Source organism: Gekko japonicus, unplaced genomic scaffold (genome assembly GCF_001447785.1).
Source record: "Gekko japonicus isolate JY-2015 unplaced genomic scaffold, Gekko_japonicus_V1.1 scaffold655, whole genome shotgun sequence".
Lineage (NCBI taxonomy): Eukaryota > Metazoa > Chordata > Lepidosauria > Squamata > Gekkonidae > Gekko > Gekko japonicus.
The window spans coordinates 695,847-722,183 of NW_015163107.1; the positions used below are offsets into that span (position 1 = coordinate 695,847).

General features: G+C 41.8%; 1 protein-coding gene across 1 annotated transcript in view; it reads right to left on the reverse strand.

Moving 5' to 3' along the window:
* The window catches only part of TULP4 (tubby like protein 4), a 107,401-nt gene extending 91,590 nt beyond the window's left edge, over positions 1–15,811 (reverse strand). The window contains exon 1 of the mRNA XM_015406797.1: positions 15,557–15,811. Within this exon, the coding sequence (XP_015262283.1) occupies positions 15,557–15,808 (252 nt within the window). The 5' untranslated portion in view covers positions 15,809–15,811. The remainder of the gene's footprint in view (positions 1–15,556) is intronic.
* Positions 15,812–26,337: the final 10,526 nt, after the last annotated feature.

The window sequence follows — 26,337 nt, forward strand, 5'->3', positions numbered from 1 at the left end:
CCTCACAGAGGAGGGAGAGCTGGTACCTGAATAAGCCTTGGCCTTAAAGGTGCCACTGGACTGTTTTGGATTGCTATCGGGGGGGGGGGCTCTGCAACTTACCTGGCTGCTTCTTGCTCCTTGTGGCCCGGGGCTTCTGGGAGCAGGGGGCAGGGCTTGTTGCATGTGCCTATCCCCTGGGCTCCTTACTGCTGGAGCTCTGCTCCTGTGCGCTCCTGCAGGAAATGACCCCTGGGCATCACACAGAAGTGACATCATCATGCACCCCTGCTTCTTGCAAAAAACATTTAAAGGTCCCTTTAAATGCTTTTTGCAAGACATGGGGGCCGCACGCGCCTGCACTCCAAGCGATGAATTTGTCACTTGGAGTTCAGGCACGTGTGGCCCCCGCTTCTTGCAACAAGCATTTAAAGTATTCATTGCTCGGAGTTCAGGTGTGTGGCCAACAGCTGCCCTACTCCTTTCCCTCCTGCAAGATTTAAAGGGCCCTCCAGCTGATCAGCAGGCCACATGCTCCTGCTGATCAGCTGGATGGCCCTTTAAATCTCGCAGGAAGGGAAAAAGAGGGGTCGCTGCCGGTGGTCACAGTTGGGGTGGGGCTTGGGGGCGGGCACCTTCTGATTGCTAAACAGATTTCACCAGTTTCATTAATCTTTCCCTCCTCTCACCTCCCAGCTCTCTATTGTTTCTTCACAGGCAGTCTTATCCACTGGTCCTCTCCTCATCTTTACAAAAATATACAAAACTAGCTCTGTGGTTCCTATGCACTTGTTGAGTTGTTACAAAGATAAACAGGACTTACTGAACTTGAAAGTGTGTTAAAATGGATTATGAGGTTTTGGAAGTAGCTGATGATTTTGGAGATACATTGATGGTTCAGACTGTGGCCTCAGAGAAATCAGTTTGGTTGTGGGTATCATGGATTAGGATTCCTTGAGGTTGGTGTACTTGCACATGATGGGCTCCATTTTACAAAGATGGAGAAGAATGTGTTTGGTTGGAGTTTGGCTAAATTCACTGAATGGGCTTTAAACTGATGTTGGAGACAAATGGAGAAGTTTGCTGGGGGGTTTTGGACTAAGAGGGGGATTTGATAATAGCTAGGCACTTGGGAAGCAGATAGAGAGCCTAAAATGTTGAGATATGGGGGATCTTAAGGCCAAGTCTTGTGTTATTTGTATACTAATGCCCAAAGTATGGGGAATAAGCAGGAGGAGCTTGAGTTTCTAACCCAGATGGAGAGATATGATTTAATAGGTAGTACAGAGACTTGGTGGGATGATTTTCATAAGTGGGGTGCAGCAGTGGAGGGATATGAGTTGTTTAAAAAGAACCACAAGAGTCAGAGAGAAAGTGATGTGGTTTTGTATGTCAGGAAAGGGTATGATTGCAAGGAACCACTGAACAATGAACATGATGGTCCTGTGTCTGGGTGAGAATAAGGAATGGATTTACCAATGTTATTATGGTTGTACTTTGTTACAGACTGCTTGATCAAGGAGAAGAGGAGGATGTTCTCCTCTTGGGACAACTGGCCAATGTGTCCAAACAATATGATCTAGTGGCTACGGGTGATTTTAATTTCCCTGATGTGTGCTGGGAGACTTATTCTGCCAGGTGCCCAGGGTCACATAATTTCTTAACTTGTTTGCAGGATAATTTCCTCTTTCAAAAGGTAGAAGAGGCAACTAGGGAGTCCGCTATTTTAGATGTAATTTTAACTTAATAGAGCAGAGCTGGTAGATGAGGTGGGAGTGGTGGCCATGTTAGGAAGAAATTATCATCTGTTAGAATTGTCCCTTTTATGGGATACAAGTGGAGCCCGCAAGAAACTTGTGGGATGATTAGCCCGTTCATCACACCTTTGCTTCCTCCCCTCTCCCCCTACCTTTCTCACACTATTTCTCCCCTCTGCCCCTCTTTTCTTACTCTCTATTTCTCCTCCATGCATCCACCAGTCATCATTTTCTTTGTTTTTCTGCCTCCCTTCTCTTTTTCTGTCTTTATGCTTGCCACCCCATCACTCCCTCTTTCTGCCCCCATCACTCTCCCAACTTCCTGCCATTTCAAAAGGTATTGGGCGGAATTCAACCCTCCCCAAGGTGTTGGTTTTTTAAAAAACTTTTTGGACTTTTATGCAGACCCACAGAGTCCCCTGAATCTGTAGAAAAAGCTGTTGGGGGAGAGTGACCCCTCTGTTGGCAGAAATAAGTACCCACACGGAGAACAGACTTTGGAAATTAATATATAAAGATATTTTTAATCAAAAACATACCGTATGTTGGATTTTAGTAGTAAATTTAGAGAGATGATATGAAGGATTCCACAGGGAAGAGTTTGGAAAGGGAAAGGGGCAAGTGAAGAGTGGGTTCTTTTTAAACGTGAGTTGTTGCATGGTCAAGCTATTGCCATTCCAACAAGATCGAAACATGGTAGGAGATCCAAGAATCATGTGGATGAATAGAGAGCTCTATGGCGAATTGAAGGGGAAAGTATGCTTAGGAAATGGAGGGAAAGGTAAATTACCAAGGAACAGTACCTATCAGTGGCTATTGTTTGGGAGGCCAAAGTTCAGATTTGAACTAAGATTAGCTAGGGAAGCTCACAATAATAAAAAGCGGTTTTTTAAATGATGTAATGAAGTAAATAGAAGGTGAAGGAGGTGACAGGTCTGCTTTTGGGTGAAAATGGAGAAAACAGAAGATAAAGCAAAGACAGAGAGGCTTAATGCCAATTATGCCTCAGTCTTCTCTCTGAAGGACAGTAGAGCCCCACTTGGGGACTGTGGTGTGCAGGATTTGGGTTTGCAGGTAGATACAAGTATAGAGGTTGTTCAGAAGAATCTGGATACTTTGGATGGGTATACGTCCTCTGGACCAAATGGTATCCACCTAAGAGTGCTTAAAGAAGTAGCTGGGCAGTTGGCAGAAACATTATCCATTATCTTCAAACCCTCTTGGAGGATGAGTGATGTGCCAGATAATTGGAGAAAGGGGAATGTTGTCCAGTTTTTAAAAGGAGAGGAAGGGTGATCTGGGAAACTATAGGCAAATCAGTTGAACTTCTCTCCCACGGAAAAACTTGCAGATTTTAAAAGGGCTGATTTGTCAACATCTAGAGGATAACATTGTGATAAGTAGTTGTCAGCATGGATGTGTCTCTAATAGGTCCCTTCAGACTAATCACATTTCCTTTTTTGATGGGTTGACAGGTTTGGTAAATCTTGGGGATGTCGTGGATACTATATATTTGGATTTTAGTAAGGCATTTGATGTTGCCCATAATGTTTTGATCAGTAAATTGGAGGGCAGTGGATTAGATTTTAGAATGGTTTGGTGGATAAGGAATTGGTTAGATAATTACACCCAAAGAGTGGTAGTTAACAGTTCCTTGTCATATTGGAGGGTTGTATCTAGCGGGGTACTGCAGGGCTTGGTTTGGGGCCCAGTGCTTTTTAATATTTTCATCAGTGATCTAGATGAGGGTGTGAAGGGACTACTCATTAAATTTACAGATGACACCAAATTGGACAGGGCAGATAGAGATAAAATACAATCAGACTTGGCTATATTGGAAAAATGGGCAGATGTGAACAAGATGCAATTAAATAGAGTTAAATGTAAAGTTTTGCATCTGGGTACTAAAAATGATACGTACATGTATCAGATGGTGTACTTTTCAGTAGCAGCATATGTGAACAGGATCTTGCAGTCTTGGTGGACTGCAAATTGAATATGAGTAGACAGTGTGATGCAGTAGCAAAGAAGCCAAATTTGATTTTAAAGTGTATCAGCAGATGCATAGTGTCTAGAACACAAGGACCGATTTCACACAAGAGCTGCGCTGCAGTCGCGTCTCCCTTTCCCCCGCTTCTATCAGTCAATTCCCCACTCGAAGCCACGCGGCCACATTTTGACCCAAGGCTTCGCCTGATTTTCCCCATGGTTTTGTGATCTTGTTTTTTGAGGATCATGAAACTGCGGGGGAAATCGGACGAAGCCGCGGGTCAAAATGCGGCCATGCGGCTTCGAGTGAGAAATTGATCAATAGAAGCGGGGCAAAGGGAGGCGCGACCGCGGCACAGCTCTTGTGTGAAATCGGTCCAAATGTGTTAATACCTCTAGGCAGAATTCATTTGGAGTATTGTGTCCAGTTCTGGAGACCCTTTTATAGGAAGGACATAGAAACTTTAGAGCAGGTGTAGAGGAGAGTGACAAGGATGATTAAGAGTTTGGAGGCTAAGCTATACAAAGAAAGACTGTGGGAACTAGCAGTGTTCCGCCTGGGGAAGAGGAGGTGGAGGGGATATGATTATGCTTTTTAAGTATTTGGAGGGCTGTCATTTAAAGAAGGGTAGGGCTTTATTTCAGTTGGTAGTGGCAGCAGGATTTGTAATAATGAGTTTAAATAATGTGTGGGGAGATATCAGTGGGATATTAGGAAAAACATTTTAACAATGAGGGTAGTTCAGCCATGGAATCAGTTGTCCAGGGATGCTGTGGATTCTCCCTGCTTGGAGGTGCTTAAGTGGAAGTTCAATGATTATTTGTCGGGGATGCTTTAGGTCCTGGACGGTCTTTATGCCCCTTCCAGCTTCTTAAAATTCTAATTCTCTTCTAGTTATTACAGGAAGACGCTTGCACAAACAGATAAACACCTTAAAATGTATCATGATTACCAGGACTAAGTGTTCTCACCCACTTATACTCTTATTTCCTAGCGGCTTCATTCAGTCTGGGGCTCTCTCGTCGGTCTCTCAGCAATACCTCTCCCCCTCTTGGCCTGGCCACCTCCCTTGCTTCTCTAATCTTTACCAGTACCATCCTAAACAGAGTTACACCCTTCTAAGTCTGTTGACTAAAATGGGCTTAGGAAAGTATAAATCCACTCAGAGGTCATTTCGGGGGGGTCGCAGGGGGTCGCAGTTCCCCCGGGTGAGGTACGGGGGGGCACATGACGAAGCCCCGCCCCCTGCTTCCGGCCGCCCCGCTTCCGGCCCTCATTCAGCCAGGAGGAGGCAGGAGAAGAGGGAGGGTAAGTTGCTTCCTCCCTGCCTCTCCCCACCCCTGCCTGCCTGGGGCCAGGGAGGGCCTTCGTGATGTCAGGGGGTGTGGCCTTATGACAAACTTCCAGTGATGTCAGGGGGTGTGGCATATGCTAATGAGTTATGCTAATGAGTTCCCCTAGCTCTTTTTCTACTAAACGACCCCTGAATCCACTTAGGATGACACTGCAAGTCTTTCATCAATTCCACATGGTTTTGAACACATCCTAACCAATCAAGGCTGATGCAGGAAAAGGGCAGCAAAGGGAAGGGAAGTCAGATAAATGTACATATCCCCAATGAAGACATAGTATGGGTACATGTGCTTCCATGATATTGAGGTATAGCCCAAATTACAAATAAACTGTATTCTTCCAGGAAACAAACAAACAAAAAATTCCTCAAATCCTGATATAAAACACAATGAAGGTATCACTTGCACAGCCCTATTTAAAACAAAAGTCCTGTGACAAATAGTACGTATGTACATGCTGACATTCATGATTTCGAACATAATTGGCCAAAGTCTTTGTACCAATGATATCAACACAAATTTCACAATTATCTTCAGAGAGACAGGAATTTGATACACTACATATAAATCACTCCTTTAGCAGTAATTGCAAAGTAGCCTCATCTTTTCTGCTTGTTCTTCTGCTATATTAATTCTTCCCCGTGCAAAAGCACTGTTCTACTTTCATCCCCTTCTCTCCCCAGGTTTACTGCACTCCATCTAGATCTCCTGGAAGTCCACTCAGCATTCACTGGACATCCCAATTAAGAGTAGGCTAAGGCTAAGGCAGGCTAGGCTTCCAAGATCAGACGTATTAAAATACTTCTAAAACACCTATTTTCTGTTACCTAAATTCTCAGATCCTCAACAGGAGAGCAATCCTACTTAGAATCTTATTCAGATCTAGTCAATGGGGTGCATTCCCACAAAAGTGTTTTTAGGTAAAGGTAAAGGTAAAGGTTCCCTTGCTTGAAAGCCAGTCGAATCCGACTCTAGGGTTGCCGTGCTCATCTCCGTTTCAAAGCCGAAGAGCCAGCGCTGTCCGTGGTCATGTGACCGGCATGACTAAACACCAAGGTGCACGGAACGCTGTTACCTTCCCACCTTAGTGGTCCCTATTTATCTACTTGCAATTTCTTGCTTTCGAACTGCTAGGTTGGCAGGAGCTGGAACTAGAGATGGGAGCTCACTCCATCATGCGGCACCCGGGTCTCAAACTGCTGAACTACTGACCTTCCACAGCCTGCAGTTCAGCGTCTTAACCACTTGAGCCACCACTTGAGCGTCCAATATAAATCAGTGATCACTATTCCAGGCACTCACTATCTATCAGTAGATTTTTGTCTACCTCCAGTTTTGAATGGAGTAATTTAAATACATACCTAAGCTGTCCTGAGTGCTTTTTACAGCCATGTGAAGTGGTACTTTAATTTTTTACAAGTTGTTATGTGGATTAGTGAAAGAGTTACGCCTCCATCTATACCTGAATAATTGATCTACACCAACTTGGAAGGACCCCTACCACAAAACAGGTCCATACAGTATCAAGATATAGGTGAGCTACATAGGAAATTTGATTCCCTTCAATTCATAGGGAAAGTACCACAAATTTCAAGTCAAGCATTCTGATTTACTGACTTTTTATAACTTTTAGTTGTTTCTGCATTTTCAGATTGTTCTTTTGAAGATTTATTCAGTCTATAAACCAAAATTATCAGCATTTATCAGCTTGTAAATCCATTTTAGGTCTATTCTATGTGGTTCATGGCATGTTCTAGATATGCACTCTGTAGAAACCTGGCAGAATCAGGCTGAACAGACTGTCAGACCATTGTTTAAATACAAATGAAAGCCGATAATTGCAGTTTAACAATAAACCAGTGAAACTCATAGACAGAGTCTAACAAAAGGAATGTTCAAAATAATTAAGCCAACCTTTAGTGTCATCTTCTATTACTCTGTTCCCATCTTCTCATGGACAAACAATATTGTTTACTTTATTAAGCCACTAGGAGTAAGGCCTGCTGTGGGAAGAGATACAACCAGCTCTAGCAAAAGGAGTGTCCTGGCTGTGGCTGGTGGGGCAGCAGAAGAAGAAGAAGAAGAAGAGATTGGATTTATATCCCGCCCTTCACTACCCAAAGGTGTCTCAGAGCGGCTTACAAACTCCTTTCCCTTCCCCTCCCCACAACAGACACCCTGTGAGGTGGGTGGGGCTGAGAGAGCTCTTGACAGAAACTGCTCTTTTTTCAAGAACAGCTCTTATCAGAGCTACGGCTTGCCCAAGGTCATCCAGCCAGGTGCAAGTGGAGGAGTGGGGAATCAAACCCGGTTCTCCCAGATGAGAGTCCGCGCACTTAACCACTACACCAGCAGACGGAATAATTAAGCCAACCCCTTTCAGTTCCAAAGCTGCTTCCCGTTTAACACTTTAACTGATTAACAGTTTAACTGACTCCCTGCTAATGCCCCACGGCCTCTTGGGACTCCCAATTTCGAAGTTGTAGTTCTAATTCCCTTTGCTATGGTCACAGTAAGGCCAGCTAAGCACTATAAGTTCCAAGGTGCAACACATCAAAAGGGGTGTGTGTAAGAATGGAGGAGCCAACGGGATGGGCCAATTAGGACACCAAGGCAGCTTCTCCAGTGGCTAATGGGAGAGTAGATGAGTCATCGCCAGCACGGCTTGCCTTTTCTATATATAGGATGAGTATGGTATATTTTTTAAGTTCTAGGTTGCTTTTAATCCTATGTTGTAACAGCACAGTGCCTTGCTTTTAATCTTTTGTTTGATAGCACAGGGTCAAGCAAAAATAATAATATCTGGGGCTAGGAAAATGTGGGTTTTGAAAGGTGTTATGGCACATTCCAATGCTTGTGTGCAGGGACTAGGAAGTGCAGGTACAGATCTTTGCATCAGCCACCATAGTGGGATAGATTTGTCAGGTCTTACCTCCTCGCTGGCGGGGGGTGGATGGGAGCTCTTCGAGAATGGGGGGGCAAGTTGACGTTGCCACATGCCACATTCCTGACATCATGATGTCACGCGCAAGTGATGTCATCACACTGGGGACATTGGGTGGTGATGCTCTGGTATTTTGGGCAAAGGAATCCAAAAGTATACCAATTGGTATCCTTTCTACTCCCTCCCAACTTCATGGCCTCATAAAAAGGGCCTAACAGGGACTGTTAGCAATCCCTTCTAGGGCTGCCAATCTTTAAGTGGGCCCTGAAGTTCTCCTGAAATTACAACTGATCTCCAGACTACAGAGATAACTTCCCCTGGAGAAAAAGACAGCTTTGGAGGGTGGACTCTATGGAATTACATGCCTGCTAAACTCCCTCCCCAGACTCCAGCTTCCCCAGGCACCAACACCAAATGTATACAAATTTCCCATATCAGCAACCATAATCCCCACTCAGCCATCCTCTTTAACAGCATCCCTCCACCATTCCAATATTACTCCACCTGAACCCCATGCAAAATCCAACATTGAGGAATTTGCATGGCTGGTTTGGCCAGGCTTCTAGCATTTGAAAATCTTGCCATTGCTTATTTATGAGTGGCATCTCTGGCCTAGAATAGCAGTGACATGATGCACTTTTTGCATCTGTTGGTGTCTGTGGAAGCTTCCACTGCTGGTCCCTCATGCGCACAGTTTAAAAACTCAACAAACCAAAACAGATCTAGGCTCTTCCTACCCCACTCCCAAACTCACTATCCAGTCTCTAGTGTAGCTCTTAATAATCTCACAAAATGTAGAAAACATGCTGGTTTTTACAGCCTTAAGAACAGCATTGTAAAGGCTATCTATGATAAGGAACATTATTACAAAAGCAAACACAGGAACGCTAAGAACATTAAAACTTTATTATGCAGTTTCATAACTTCTGGGAAGAAAATCAAAGCCTTATTGTTATTATTTCTTAACACCCTCAAGAGTTTCTAGCTTTATATATGTAAATGAGGCCAAGAAGATGGTAGGTCCTTTTCAAGGGCTTAATCTGAGACAAAAACATACAAACTGCCTTTCAGCCCAAGCAGGGCCACCAAGACAGCTATCAATTAAAAGCAGAGCATTATAAAACACATGATAGGGCTTAGCCTCAGCATCTTTTTCAAAGGCAGGTTGAAACCTGGAGAATGAAATCACTTTTTTAAAGGGTGTCCTCTTTCTATAGAGTAAGAACAACAAATCAAATCAATAATTGCACCAATATGAAGTTTAAAGGTGAAACTACTAAATGATATACAGTAAATAATCATCTAGAGTCTGTATTGTTCTTTGTTGTATTGTTTTCAGATACCCTGGGGCAGAATTAAAACATTGAACTATGAAGGCACCAAGACTTTCCTTCTAAGTGAGCTCTACCACCTCTGAACACATGTGGGGTCCACACTGAATGCCGTTCTTTTTAAAACAAACTCACACATAAAAGCACTTTTTAAAAATAAACCAGCTGCTTTAAGGGAGAGAAGCAAGGTAAAATATGTTTTAAATAAAAAAGACATTAAGGAGAAGGCTAAATTTGAACCCTGATCTCTTTCTATGCATAGGGGTTTTGCTGCGAAGTTCATGTCATCATGTGAGCTTCCTGCAGCAATCTGATGGTATGGTCCAGATGTTGTTTATCACTTCAGTGAAAATTAAGTTGATGATATAGCCCCTACTACAGTGCATGGTGGCTTCAGTATTACATATACTAGATAGGCACTTGTGGATTGAATGGGGACAGTGGGTATACAGAAAACTCATGAATCACTTTTTGCAATTCTGGTGTAATCTGCAAATGGGGAAGTTGGGCAAATTTTACACAATGAGGAGCACGAGGTGTTGCCACATCTGGGATCTATGAATCTTATACTGCAAAAGATGCACATATACTCTTTATGCTGACGTACCTGTGCATCTGGCCTTTTTGTTTCAGTGTGCTACATAACATTATTCTGAGACACCAGCAGCAACATTAATATGACTTCTAAAAGCAGTTAAGCTGTGAATCAGCTCTCATTTTCACTAAAGAAAAGTCGTCTATGCTACCTTTCACAGCACATTTTTACTCTCATCACTTAAGGAAAAAACAATTCAGTAAACATGTTTTGCTATTTAACATACACATCAAATTCTGTAGCCATTTAAGGCTGTCCTTTTCAGCAGAACTTTCATGGGCATTAGATGGCAGATTATATTTGTGATAAACATGGGTGCTGTTGCAGACATTTAAATTTGATTATTTAAAAATTTTAATATCTTGTTGCTGGCTTTGTAAGCAGCCTTGTGTTGCTGTTTACAGCAAAATAGGCAGTACAAAATATTTTTATGAATATGCAGGGCATTTTAAAAATAAATAATTCAATATATCTCTTAAACTGTAAGACAGAACAATAAAGCTGAGCATGCACATCGAAGACAAAATGTTATATTTCCATTCAAATCTAGTCAAAAACTAAGATAAATCAAACTAGATAAATATAAAACACATTCACAGCTATTACTTCTTTTTTACAAGTAGAAAAGTATATTTTCTCATGTTTGCAGAAAAAAGTAACATGTATTCTCCATCTGAGACAGAAAAATGAAAAAAGACAAAGTCTTCTCCTTGTGAAGCAAGGCTTCTTGAACACTGTACTTATATTTAAGGACCTGGGAGAATACTTGGCTTTCACTCAAATGATACGCAAGGAAAAAAATATTTATTTACTATCATTAGTTACCTGTTGTGAGGTATTGAAAAAGAAATACATAAAAACAAACTGAATCTTCCTAACACTCTTACAAGTCCCAGAGATGAGGCCAAAGTTCTTGCTATTACTACAGAGACAAGTATCTTTCATATATTTCATTTGCTGCCTGTCCTAGAGCAATCCAGCTATGCTATACAGGCAATTATCTTGAGGCATTGCAAATGGGTTCTGCTGTTTCATTGGGCTCTTATCCAGGGGTTATTTCGTAGAAAAAGAGGTGCAGGAGCTCATTAGCATAACTCATTAGCATAACTTATTTGCATATGCCACACCCCCTGACATCACCGGAAGTGTGTCAGAAGGCAAAACCCACCACTCAGGCTCCACTGGACTGTTTTAGATTGCTAGCTATTGGGGGGGGGGGAATGTGCAGCTCTGTCCTCGCAGAGGAGGGAGAGCTTGTACCTGAATACAACTTGGTCTTAAAGGTGCCACTGGACTGTTTTGGACTGGGGGGCCGGGGGGGGGGGCTCTGCAGCTTACCTGGCTGCTTCTTGCTCTGACTGAGGGCTGCTGGGAGCAGGGGGCGTGGCTTGTTGCATATGCCCGCCCCCTGGGCTCTTTACTGCCAGAGCTGCGCTCCTGCAGGAAATGACCCCTACTCTTATCCATTCAAACCATTTTATTTAATCTTCATACAAGTCACTGTTGTCAAGGTAGCATCTTAACTAGATATCTTAACACTCAGTTCTGGTCATAAAGCCTATTCCTTCACTTATGGGATTACATGTAGATATATCATGCAGGTTTTTCAAAGATATAAGATATGGTCAGCCCTGGCCTCAGCCCTGGCCTCTTATTTAAACACAAATGTTAGCAAAACAGGCAACTACATCTCCTCAGCCAAAAGGCATCATTAGCACTCTCCAGCCCTTCATTATTCACCACTGAACAAAATAGCAGGTTGTGTAGAGTTGATGCTGAAGATCAATTTTAACAGTTGAACAGACATTAAAAAAATGAATAGTTCTGTTTCACTGAGCACACTAACAATTTTGTTTTAATTCACAAAACATTTAATATCTTCCACGTAGACTAAACCCATTGAGAAGAAAAATGCCTATCCTCACACTACATTTTAGTCTGGCAGACTGGATTTTAGGAAAATATGAAATTCTCCTTCTGTACATAGTTGAATAAATTACCAAAAAGGGCACCTGTTCTTACATGATTAAAAATGAAATTTTCATATGGCCAAAAGCCATGAGATCTCACAGCCACATTTCTCTAAGCCTCCCTTACAGTTCAGTCATCCATCCTGGGATGGTCCCTTAAGTACGCTTTTTCTACCTCCTTAGTCTTTAGCTTTCTCTCCTACATTCTAGACTCAAACAATACCCCTTTGTTCAATAAAGTGCATACTTTCCTCTGTTTTCTTCAAACAATCTCCATTCCATTCACTAGTATTCTTCACTTTCTTATCTAGACTTCCCATTGCTTCCCCTCTCCAAATCTAATGTAATGAGAACTCAGCCTTTAACAGAGTTACAGAAGTTGAAAATGAAGTTGAAAAAGAGTGGGTCTTGATTTAGGCACAAAAAATTATACCTTCCTATTTAAAAACCTATAATTTGTCTTTTATATGGCATCTTATCATACCAAGTTTATTACAACCCTCAGCTTTTCCTAGCCACTGCTCTGTGCATCATTTCCCATGTTTAAATAGGGCTGGAAGCTGAGAGATAATAATTCAACTACGGCCATCCAATGAATTCATGGATGTGATTTGATGCCAGGTTTCCTGCAGCCAACTCTAACCTTCTATCTGCTCTGATCTAGGGCTAGCACAAAACCAACTTTATGGCCGTTTTTCTTCTATACTTTAGAACACTATAAATCAAGCTCATAAAATCTTTTATCTCCAGTAGGGTTACCATAGCTCAGCCTGAGAAAAAAATATTATCCACCAAAATGCAATTCATTCTACACATTTGTATTTGTATACGTGAATGTAGTTTTTGTAATAAAAACAAAGATTTGGGGTCAGTAGTAAGAATAAACCTTTTCCCAGTTTCAGATGCTAACCAATATTTAAAATCTAATTACCTTGCAACAGAATTGGGGGGGAAATACAGCCACAGCTGTACTGTGGAGGTTGTCATATTCAATTGTTTACGGCTCTATGAGTCATTTAAGAATAGAAAGGATCAGCCACTGTTCCAGGCATTGTCAGTAATGTGTTATCAGAGGTTCTCCCCTGGCAATGCTTACCGAGAAACAAATGTACAATCAGACTGAGACAGGTTTCTACAAGTAGGTTTTAATAGCACTGCTCCCCATCGTAATTGCACTACTCTGGCAAGCAACAGTGGCATTTAATTTTCTCCTACATTTCACAAACATATTCTAAGAGGGACCCCATGCCCACATTTTTCTGCAATTATAATCAATCACTAAAATTTGCCCTATGAATATATTACTAAGGCCTCCAACCCAGATACACACTCCCTTTTAAAATTAAATAAATGTGCCTCTGCCTCAACAAAATCCTACCTCACATGGTTCCTCTATGAATATGATAGTTATAATGAAACATGTATCACTGCTAAGACAACCAGTAAAGAACAGACTCTACTTCCTTAAAGGAAGCACCAAGAGGAATCCCCAAATAGCAAAAAGCAAGCTTATCAAGGATTATAATGGTCAGGAAAAAGCTGATACATAAATATACTCTTTACCATTACAATTTTTTTTTAAATTAAAGACAATTTCACTTGAGCAGACTTTACAGTCACTCTCCTAGTTAGCAAGAATTACCCTAGACAACCAATAATGAAAGCTTTCGTCAAATGGAAAAAAAATGGATTAATGTTTTCATTTAAGCTATCTATATGCCACAAATGACTAATATATGGTATGTGAAATCTGATGGGCTAATTAATATTTTTATGAACATGTTTGCAAGGCTGCAATTGGATGCCTTACAATAACCATCAATAAATGCAGTCCATGGTAGAAACAGCACAAAAGTAACACTCTAAAATGTTTGGCTGTAAAAGTCACAAGCTTTCTTTAAATATTTAAACACTGAGGAACTTAAATCATTATAATGGAATCTATATTTAAAAAGATTTTAGTCACCTATTCTGCAATATCTTGTATTCCAAACACTGCTTTGAACAAGTAAAATCTCCCAGTCTCCCAGATGATTCAGACATCAAACACCTTTTTTGAAAATGTAGCTGTGCAAGAAACTCTGGTGAGTCTACCTGATATAAGAAACAAATCCTGGTTTGTATATAAACAAACTTTGTCTGCTCTCCCTCTCCTGCCTTCCTGTAAGGAAGATATCCTCTCTATATTGCCTTGTCTGTGGCCACAAGGGATGTTACTACTCAAGACACTGTGGTTCAGACATTACAACAAAGCAGAATTAATACAACTGAAGTAACAAATCACCTATGAACCTTAGTATGAAATCCCAAGTTGGCACACAACCTATAAGTCTGGGTTTGTTGGACCATGTACATTCAGACATCATAACTGAGGTTTGATCCACCTATGGTTTGTACACTACAATTTATTTTATTTTGATGTCTGAATGCAGTCTTGAAGTGCTGAACACCTTTCATCAGTACCCCTGACCCAAAATGCAATCATAAAAGTTACTTCTTCAATGAAGCTAGGCTTAAAAACTTTCCCATGCAGAGCAGCAGAAGGGAAACAAAGAAGAATGCGTACCTTATGAACAATACAAGATGGCAGTACATATTTAGTTGAAACAGTAGAAACAATATGCCACACATCAGTTTAGGAGTGCAGGTTTTAACTTAAATATTTCAACTGCCCTCTAACCAGCCAAATTAATACACAACAGAGAGCCCTCAGCTTTTCAAATTCTTTTCACTGCTTCGAGCATCAACTGTACGCTTCCTTCCATATTTACAGTGAGGAAACTCGTAAGGCAAGAGCAGAGTCCGCTAAATAAGTAGCAGAACATTACTATTTCAGCTTTCTTTCCCACTTTTAACATTGTATGTCTTTAAACATGTGTATCTTAAAACTTGCTTAAGATCAAAAGGGGCAATTTTTCTAGTAACCAAGCAAAGCACTGTCCTAGTATAACACTATCTTCCAGCATCACTTCTCACTAAACCAGTGTATCTCACTCAGCACATTCCATCACATGGCAAATGATACAAATCACACTCCTCCCTTCATCACATCCCCCCGTTTCCAGCGTCCCTCCATATCTGCATAGGGCCTACGCCCATAGGGTTGGCTCCAGTGGCTCTCCTCCAGCACACGAATCAAGGCACCTGCTTTTGAAGCAAGGCTCCTCCCTTAATGCAGCCAAAGACATGAAGGCCCAAACACTCCCATTTTGCAATATAAAAAGCATGCAGTTCAGGGCCTGCATGCACTGGATTCTACACACATAGGCCCCTACCTATGCATGATGCCAGATGCCAAGAGGACTCTGGGTGGGCCAAGAGCAGCCCCAATTCCCCTCCCTGGGTTATCACATCTTGAATAAGCTTTATGTTTCAATTTGTAGCTACCAAGCAAGTGGTTACTAGATATAAACTTTCTGTCTACTACTGGCATTTACCAAACCAGATGAGGGATGGCAAGAAACAAAGGAAAGTGGCAAGGCCACTTGTTAAACAGTGTCCCAAGGCTTTCCCCCTTATCAAGTCATCTGGCATGTGCAGTTTGATTTTATTTTTTAAGAAAAAGATCATTTTGATATTCTTACTGAAATGACAGGTAATTTTAAAAATGCCCAACTCAGTACATGCAGATTACTCACCTCACTGTTGTGGCCCCTTAAATTAAAGTTGATTCTCTGGGGGGTGTTCCTGTCTCTTCTACAGTGGCTGGAGGTGAAGGTAACCCCTACAACTCCCCTGCCATTGCCTGTTGCCAGCCAGCCTTCCTCATAATATCGCCTCCGGCACACAGGTTTCTCCTTTTCACTTTTAGGAACCCTGCCTTTCCAAGAGAGGCAGAGGATGTTGGAATCGCTGCAGAGAACAGGCCCATGCTCCACTGCTGCATACATGCTTTGCTGTATTTTTCCCTTTTGACATAAGAAAGTACTATGTCTAGTGCAGAAAATGTAAATCAGTGTTTTGTTTTATTGATAAGACCAAAAGTTTAGACAGATCAGAATACGAGGAAAGGGAGAGAAGGTCAGTTTTTATAAATATCCACCAAATGCATAGTGAAAAATTTCTCTATAAAAGATGATGACAGTTGGCTAAGAAAATGTAATAATTAAAAAAACCAAAACACATCAGGTTCATTTTGACTGAGTGTCAGTAGAGTGAGGGTACACTTATCCTTTGGAGAAACAGCTACTTCAGAAGAGGCGTTCAAAGAAACGGCGAGCTGTCTTTTTGCTCAATTTGATATAGTCTTCGTACAGCCTGAGATTTCCAGTATAGCATTATGCAATTCCAGAGACAAAGGTTTGCAGATGTGTAGGTTTCAAGTAACTTAAGGCTTTAAAAAGATTTCCTCCAGTTGGATTTTCACACATACACATATAGGACATTCATGCATCTTTCCCCAAAGCTGCCCTCTGGCATATCTTCCCCACCAGACGAATTTCTGCTGCTAAAGCTGAAATAGATTGCATAAAGGGAAAAAGGCACACAGACTGTGCGAGACCACAGACCAGAGCTTTGTGCAGTTAACAACGTGCCAGAACAGATGGGAAAACCCTCTCCAAACTTTACAGCTCACTATTCAACCCCAAGGTCTTTGCAATCCAAAGGCAGTCCCAGTTCCTTTGCAGCTGGTGGCTTCCCCACCATTTCCATTGGGGGTTCAGTTTATCACTTGGCTGCTTTCTTACCACTTGTTGCCGCTCATGAACACAAAAGCCCCTTTTCATTTAGCAGTATTTTTTTAAAATGTTCCAAAGAGTTTAAGCTTTTAAACCAGGTATGTTCACCTGAGGTGAACCATGAAGTCTCCTTCAAAACATTGGCCTGTTTCACACCTTTGACTTTTCCCTTTTTTCTGCTGGAACTCCCTTTTCATCCTCTTGTAAAAACAAGTACCAGATCGAAACACACATCAAGTAAGCAATTATTTGCAGATCTTGTAGGATTCAAGAAAGAATGGAAAACAGCCAATTAAAAATTGACATGGGAGCTGCACAGAAAATCCAACTTCTCCATCCTTCTACGGTTTTCTTTGATGTCTCCCTTGCTTGCTTTGTAAGCTCCTTCCTTACAGGTGCTTCTTTAGAGCACAGATTCATAATTCAAGCCACCACATTGGCAGCTCCTGAATGTGTTTCCTTTTAAGTGTTTCAGATGCTTTGAGTAATATTTATTACATCAAATGATTAGTCTTTGTACCATGTTACAAGAATAATGAAAATTAGGACATTCAGCTGGAAAACTCAACACAGGACAACATTTGAAAAAGTTCAGCTGTCAGATCTGTTCCACTGCAGCTGAACTCACTTTCTTCCAGTCATTACCACGCAATTAGTTTGTCACTATTTAATAGGCAAGCTCATTGGATTTAACTGAAGTTTTCAGAGTTTAATGCAGAGAAGCACCAAGACTTGTGCATTATTCCTCTTTGACGTTTACAATCTCAATCTCCTCTTCATTCAGTCTGGGGTTTTTTTAGCTATAATTTCATAGAGGTATTTGTGTAGTTTATTCTGTGAGGAAGTCGTCTTTCTTCTTACATGTCTTGCAAAGTTTTTCTACCTGCCTTGGACTGTATGGAAAGCTGACCACTAATACCAGGTGGTATTCCATGGGCTTTTGGTCCTTGTGCTGTCGGGATGCTCCGTCTGGTGCTTGAATTATATCTCCATCAATTGCAAAAAAACCCCCAAAATCTCTAAAGTATGCAACTGTCAGTCTGTGTGGTTGCAAAACTGTGTTTGTGTATATTTACATACATACGGTATGCACAGGCTCTCTCTCAACTTGGCAATCAGGCTGCATCTGCCTGCTCAGTTTTAGCTATGGCAGTCTAGTAAGCCATCTGTCACTCAAAGTCGGGACTCCCTGGAAGCTTCCAATTCTGTAAAACAAAAATTAAAGAGTTATATTTATACATAGTGGAAAAGCAGGACTACATAACTATTTCATTTGGAGAATATGAAAGGGTAACTAGGGCAGCAATTCTCTTTCAGTACTCAGTACAGATGGTAAACTCTAAATTCTATCACTTCAATTAATCCAAATGATTTCAAGAGATTTTTCAAAAGCTCCATACATTCAAAACTTATGCAATGAAGTCAGATTGAGTGTGGTAAAGGTAACACCAGCAGAAACAGCTTTATTTCAGCCTAGATGCTGGGATTAACATTTACATAAACAAAATGATACATCTCTCCTATAACTATGGGGAAAATTGGAAAGGATAAGATAGAATTGCTTCAGTGGAAAAACAGACATACAAATGCAGTGAGCATAGATTCTAAATAATGCATGTCTAGGAGTCTCCAGAAATGTATAAATGGGCTATCAACCTTCCAGCAGTGAATCTTGGGATCAATACAACACAAAAGGAAAGGAGAGGACCAGAGATAATTACTTCAGACAGCAGAGAGCAGAAGACAAAATTCAGCTGTTCACTTCCCCATGGCAAAGTGTTTCTAAGAATTTGCTATCTTTCTGAAGATCCAACTTATTGGCTGCAAAAAAATTAAAGATCTTTTCCACATCATTCAACTGTAAGCACTGAATTCCATCAAATCTGAATACTCCACTCTCCACTTATACCATTACTTGCTTACACCATCTGCTTTTTCATAATAGTAAATGAATTCACTCAAATATGCCTAGGATTAGAAAAGGGCACAATATTCCCATCTCTAATACGCATATATGTTCACAGTTTAATATAAAGAGGGGGAGAACAGCAAAAGGGTAGGAGTAATTTTCTGCAGTTGAAACTGAGAAAATAATTCCTGAGCATCTCCATTTAACACACTGAAATAAAACTGATACAGATCAAACCAGGAAGATATGCCCATCACATCAGTTGACAGGTGCCATGCAAGATTCTCCCTGACCTCTTGCCTAAGAAGTCTGCACCACTTTCTTTAGAAGCAGAAGCACAGTGCTAGTCATCTTCTGCATTCCTCTTAAGAATACTATGGGTATGAATGATCACACTCACACATCCAATGCAAGTTTTCACTTCTTTGGTTTCCTTTCATCTACAATACAGAGGTCTGCTGCTGGCAGTCTAGCATTACACACTATCCCCAGTTCTGCAATACAACAATATAAACTACCATCCACTTATCCCTTTTTAGTTTCCCTTTTCAAGGCAATGAGGCTTGGAGAGTAATTTCTTCATCTTAAAAAGCTAGGACTTAACATGCACTGAGAAACATGGAGATGCTGCCAGATTTTGACGGATTTTGAAGGATAAAAACTCAACAGAGGAATGAATGTCTTTTTGCATGGCAGCCCCATGTTTCGTTTTTGTGAAGACACCATTACAACTGCAACAAAGTCATGTTCTTGAAACAAAAGAAGGTAGAATAATGCACAAAAGGCACTCAAGTCTTTAACAGAATCTTGCCAGAAGATTAAAAATAAGTAGGCTAATTTTTATTCCCCCATCTAGTCTTAAAGAGTTCACGTGGTTAGGTAGAAGATGACCATCCTGGAAGGACTGGAAAACACTTTGTGAACAGCTTTCAGAACTATGAGATAGATCCAAACTGCTTCTTCTGATGAAAAAGGACTAGGAAAAAGGCTATGTTATGAATCATGGGACCTGCACGGAAAAATGCAATGTGAAATGTGGGCTATAATAAGGAGGCGATTGGGTGAGATTGAAAGAAAAGGAGGATTGGATCCAACCCTGTTTCCTCCTTCCCTCCAAAGATAGCCCAAACAAGGGGCAGCAAAAATCAGTGATATGTATGCCTTTGCACAATGTGTGACTAATTTAATTTTCCTCTCAGGAATTATTCATCTTTTCTTCAGATAAGTCTCCTTACATCAGTATTGTAGCACATCACGTGCTTGCAATACAACATAAAACAATTTGACTCTGAAGCTGCTCAAGCACTAAGAGCCAAAGCATTGCAGAGTATGGAATTTTGGAGCAGAGACGAAGTTTCAAGTACCTGCTGAGTTGTGAAGTCTATAAATGGGCTAGGACAAGTCACCACCTGTCAGCATACCCCATTTATTTAAAAAACAAAGGAATAACAACCACCTATCTTCAAAGGCTGCTGTGACACATAAGACAAAGCTGCAAACAAAGATTTAAGATTCTCCTATTCTCAATTTATACCCTACAACATGCCACAGGGAATGAAGATCCTTAGCTAGGAAGAGAATTTATATATCAAATTTTCAGCAAGAAATAGGCTTAGAGAGGATTGGGGATTTAGGATAATAAAGGGATTGTGAGTCAGAGTAGAAAATTTGGCTGTGGTTGAACAGTTGTTGCACCTAGTATGTATGCCCTCCTGAGCTCCTTGGAGGAAAAATGGGATAAAAATGAGACATATCAAAAGGCAGATAAATGGATATGTGGGAGTGGAATTGGCAATACAGTGCTTTGTAACGGTTACAGAGCCTTCATTCAAAAGGAAGGAGGATGAGACAGTATTAATCTTGCCTCTCCTGTGGCAAAACTTTTTGTTCAATTCTCAAACACTCTATAGGAGGCAAGCATACTGATCAATGGTTACTAATAAGTTTTTAATGGGAAAGACGGTTTTCATAACTTCCTGAGGTATTCTGTAGGGCTAAATCTGCAGTGTGCACACTGTGGTTTCTTTGAGATTTGTGCTTTCAGGCACCTCAATGTGTAATTCTTATGAGACCATACCAAGAATGCCATTCCCAGCAAAGCCAGCTGCAGATCTGAAAGGTACCCATGTTACTATGGTCCCTCCCTAGAAAGGCTGTGCAGTATAAGTATCCTAGACTGCTACAGTTTGGACTTGACAGTCTAGAATTTTTAAGATGCTCATCAGATAACTTCAAAACTATACCTCTATATTATATAACTGTTATTCCTTACTCTGTCCCTTCAAACCCCAAATTGAATATCCATAAATGAGCACAGGTACATTTAGGCAAAGTGCCTCTCATACAGGTTTCTTGCCTCTGCAATCCCCCTGCCAAGTGAAACGCTGGCAAAAAGTTAGAGACCTCGTTTTTGGTACGACACAAGAACCCACAGTGCTTACAAATTATCAACAGCTGGCTGGCACTGTTCAGAGGAATCCCACACAGTCACTTTTTGACATCAACTATCAATCTCATGACTGATCCCCACTAAAGACTCCTGGCTTTGGGCTTGTCTCCAGGATGGGGAAAAAATAGACATATATTCTGTACATCTGTCTTTACAGTTTACTCAGTAACTACTTGTTTATTTCTCTTGTCAGCCAAAAGCAGCCATTCTGGTAGATAAAAAGGAAGTAAAGGATGCTTGTGTGTTCCTGGCACTCAGTGATTACTGGCAGTCTAGAAAATCATACATTTACTTTTGAGAGAGGGGACAATCCACTTGCCACTGAAAATGATCAGCGAATCTCATATCTGTCATGTTTCAGGATTGTGACCTGAAATTAACAAATGTACATATTTAGGGTTGAAGGATTAGGTTCTGTGCAAAAGAGATATTACATGCAACAATAAAAAATCGTACTTCTTCCCAGATATACTTTTCCCTCGTATACTCCATGGGACTAACAGTCAATACCCTATTTAATTCCCATTCCCACGGAATGTTATGCTGTTGGCAATAATCCACTCAGCTAATTGGTTTGATAACAGACAAATTCCACCTCAAGAAACTAAAAACAAAGTATTTGAGAATTTCAATAATAAATCATTCTAAACAATAACATAACAAAACCTCAAACAATAAAACTATCACATAAAACTGATAAATTAAACATCATCAGAAAAACCTAACATACAGTTTATATTAACCTCCAGAGGACGGGAATTCTACAACAGTGGAGTCTGACCCACACGGACTCAAGCATGGTGTGCATCAGCGATGGCATTTTGAGCCAGCCCTCAATGGTAGGGAATAAGAAGACATGTATGGGAGAAAACACTCACTTTGGTAATCTGGACCCAGACTATCTGGGGTTTATAAAGGCCAAAACCAGCACCTTGATATTGGGAAGCCAATAAAGTTGTCGGAGCATTGATAGTAGGTGCCCCGCTTGTTCACACCCTGGCAAGTGGGGAAAGCATTGACATTACTGGATTACCTTTAAAGCAGCCCCATATATAGCACATTACAGTCTAATCTGGAAATACCGAAGGCATGGATAGTACCAGCCAAATATCTTTATGCCAGTAGTTGTCAATGTTCCCTCTAAGCTCCACAGTGTTGTGAGCAAAAATTCTACCTCATGAGAGAAAAAACCAGTAGCATTAAAGTTGTGAGTGAGTCTACATATGACCAGCACCTAAATTAGTTTTTTTAGATTATTTCCATAACTTTTTTAAAAACTCAGAATGAATTCTTTTAAACTATATTTTAAGAATGAGTCAAACATTATAAGAGAGAACAGAATCAAGTCAAATTTCATTACAGAAAATGTTGTCCTCTGTGGGGGTAGACCAAACCTCTAGAGAACAGGTCTATCTTCCTCTTTCCACTATATTGGTAGATCTGGCCTCCAAAGAACAGGTCTACGTGCCCCAGTCCACTACATTAGTAGACCCAGCCTCAGACTGTCACCCTGTGCTGAACCTCAGAAAACATACCAACACGGGGGGAGACGGGACTCTTGCAGTCTACTTTGGGTTGTGGGTTTTTTTCGTGAAATATTTTTAAAAAACTTTTATTTGATTTTCACTAATATATAGGACATTTTGGGAAGCGAAGGATATGGAGAAGGGGATAAGATATAAAGGAAAATTTCACATCAAGCTTATATAATAGCTGTTACAATGCAATTTCCATCTTAAATCCAGATGACAACAGCCACCATTGTCCAGGTCCTTGCCAAGCTATTAGATGTTGATTTAGCGCTGATGTTGGTACTAGTATTGGTATTGGGGCCAGAGTCACGGCATTAGCGGTGGCACCCTAACCGTAGCCTGGTGGAAGAGCTTCGTTTTACAGGCCCTGCGGAACTGTAAAAGATCCCACATAGCCCTGATGTCCTCCAGGAGCTCATTCCACCTATACGGGGCCACCACAGAGATGGCCCTGGCCCTCGTCACAGCTAGCCTGGCTTCTTTAGGACCTGGAAGGGCCAAACGGTGTTGGGACCCCGATCTTAGTGCTCTCTGGGGAATATGTAAGGAAAGGCGGTCCCTTAGGTAAGTAGGTCCCTGACCATATAGGGCTTTAAAGGCAAGAACCAGCACCTTGAACCGAATCCGTTATGCTATAGGCAGCCAGTGCAGTGGTTTTAGGGCAGGCTGGATGTGCTCCCGCATAGGGAGACACAACAACAGCCTTGCTGCTGCATTCTGCACCAGCTGCAGCTTCTGAATTTGGGACAAGGGCAGCCCCATGTAGAGAGCATTGCAGTAATCCAATCTCGAGGTGACCATCAAGGAAGGGAACCAACGGCTTAATCAGCCGCAGATGGTAAAAGGCAGACTTCGCAGTGGCTGCTACCTGGGCCTCCATCATTAAGGAGGCATCCAGGAGCACTCCCCAAATCCTAACCTCCAGCGCTGGCACCAATGGTGCCCCATCAAAGGTCGGGAGAGGGATCCCTAACCTTGGCCCACTCCGACTCAGACACAGGACCTCCATCTTTGTCGGATTCAATTTCAATCAACTCAGTCTAAGCCAACCAGCCATGGTATAAAAGCAATATATACTACTCAATCTGCAAAAATTATAATAAATGGTGATATAACCCAAAATATTAATAAATAAAAAGGCACGAGCCAAGGCTGTCCATTATCACCATTATTATTAATATTTACTTTAGAAACGTTGAATGACTTAATACGTGAAAATAATCAGGTAAGAGGTCTTAATATAAAAAACAAGGAATTTAAACGACAAGCATTTGCCGATGACCTGGTTTTTATAGTGGAAAAACCAATAACGTCTTTACCCTATCTCATAGAAACAGTCCAAGACTATGGGCAAATAGCAAGTCTTAAAATAAATTATAAAAAGACAAATATACTAACAAAAATTGTACACAGAAACAAGGAGAACAAATACAAAAATTAACATCTATGGAAATAGCTTAAAAAGTCAAATATTTAGGCATAATCAGGGCTCTCATTCAGCCGGAGCCCTCCGGCACGGCGCTCCGGAAGAGACCCGGGGGGGCAATCACATGGTGAAGCCCCGCCCCCTTCTTCACGCCACCCTCTACTTCCCGGCCGCGTGGAGCGGCCGGGAGGAGGCCCTCACCTCCCCCACCCCCGACATCTCCCCCCAGTTTGCTTGAGGGTGGCAAAACAAGTAGTCACAGACTTCTTCCCTGATTCTACAGAGGTTTTGCGGTTGATGCCGAGGCTGGTTTAGCCCAGATGGCTAAAGCTATGTCCTGTATCCCTTGCAACAGTGGGAGCACTACAGGGCCCGAGGTGAGGCTGTACAAAACCTTCATTATATAGTCGGATGGTTGCAGCTCTGAAGCATTAAACTCTAGACCCAAGGCTTTCACCATTCGGATCAACTGTTCCATATACATCTTAAGGTCCTCTGTTGGGGAGGAAGCCAATGGGTCAGTGACCATATCTTCTGGAGTGGTCTCTGAGTTTGCTTCTGAAATTTGGTAGAGTGCGTCCTTGGAATTGGAACCGTAATGGGGGGAACCCACGCCAGAGTGGTATTGGTGCCAGTGGTCCTGTCTGGATCTTGTGGAAGATTTTACAGGTTGCCATGGGTATCAAGCCTGTGGGGGTGCCCACTGTGCCCACTGCAGTGGCATCATGAATGGAAACAGGCCCCATGGATTTTGCTGAGACGGCCACTGATTCAGTGGCTGTATATCTGGTTGCCCTTTGCCTTGTGATGCTGGTAGGCCCATGGGAGGCACCTAAAAAACCTCATCTTCTGAGGAATCTGAGGACCTTGATACCCTTCTTGATGGGGAGAGCATCTTCGGATGCAAACATGAGGCAACATCGAGCCCCAATGGTGAACTGTAGTGCCAGGGTGATTTTGATTTGAAGATCATTGGTGTCGATGCTCAGCTCCAAGTAGAGATTGATCATCGGAGTCAGGGTGGGGAGGATTGATGACCTAGACTGGGTGAGCTACAATTCCATGGTGATAGAGATCATCGATTCTGAGGGGGGCTTGAACAGCACCGACACAACAGCAATCTGGCTGGACTGTAATATGAGGGTTTGGTTCTCTTTTTAGCCTTTTTCTGAAGCAGTTTGAACACCAATCTCAGGGCAGAGACTTGAGTTTGTGGCTCTGATAATGAGGGTGTCACCAAATGGGCTCTTGCACCCTTATCCATTTGGGCCTGTTTGGGCCCGTTTTTCCCCGTGGGGATCCAGGGAGCCCAGAGCTTTCCCCCAAAGTGCAGCTTTAAGTCTTGCCACTCTCCCCCCATGTGCCTTAGGAGTAAGGTGTCTACAAACTGGGCATGTCGCTGTATTGTGGCCCTCTCCCAGACACAGGGGATATGAGGAATGATAATCACTTGGGGCCATTTTGCTTTGCACTCCCCACACTTCTTAAATAGAGCTGTCCTATCGATTTGTAGGTGAAAGTCTTCACTGTTCTCTGTGGAAAAACCTTGTTGTTTTATTCCTGAGGCCCCACGAAGCAGCCGCTTAGAAGCACATCCTCTCTTCATGGTGGCAAGGAATGCTCACTGTGCCTGTCCTGTGACACTTTGGGCGAGAAAGAGGGGAGGGGGAGCACTCCAGAGCCTAGAAGCTTCTTCAGAAAAGCTCGGAAGCTCTTCTCCATAGCTGGCCTGCAATCATGCAGTCCCCATGTGTGCCTGCACAGAAACCACAATAATGAACAAATCATCTCACCATCATCAATTCTATCTTGTCTAGATTGGGCTTCAATTCCTCCAGCCTTATTCCATCTATAACATCCTGTAACCTCTGAATCAGAATACCAGATCATCACCTCAATCAGGTGGAAAGGAGACACAGAGTTAGGTGACAATAATGTCCTCTAACAATGTCCTCTAACGATGAGACTGTAACCCAAATCTATAGATGACCTCTTCTAGAAGCTTTATATAAATGTTAAACAGTGAGTCAACAAATCTGAACCCTATGGTATACTACAGGATAAATGTCACAAAGAGGAACAGTATATCCCCCTACAGTATCACCTTCTGGGATCTGCTCCCAGGAAGGACTAGAACTACCTCAAAACAGTGTCCATAGACCCAAACCACTCCAAGATGTCCCAGAAGGATATGATGGTTGATGAAAGAGTCAAGACAATTCACAGAGTCAAAATCAGAGACTTTCACCAAGCCACCAAGTTCAAGGCAACCACCGAAGTTGTCTCAGTCCTAAAACCTAGTCTAGAATCTGTTCAAAATGGACTAATATTTAGCTTCATTCAGAAATGTATAGAGTTGGTCCACCACAAAAAATGGTAAATCAGACACCAACCTACAGCAGGTAAGGTCAGTCTAGTTTAGGG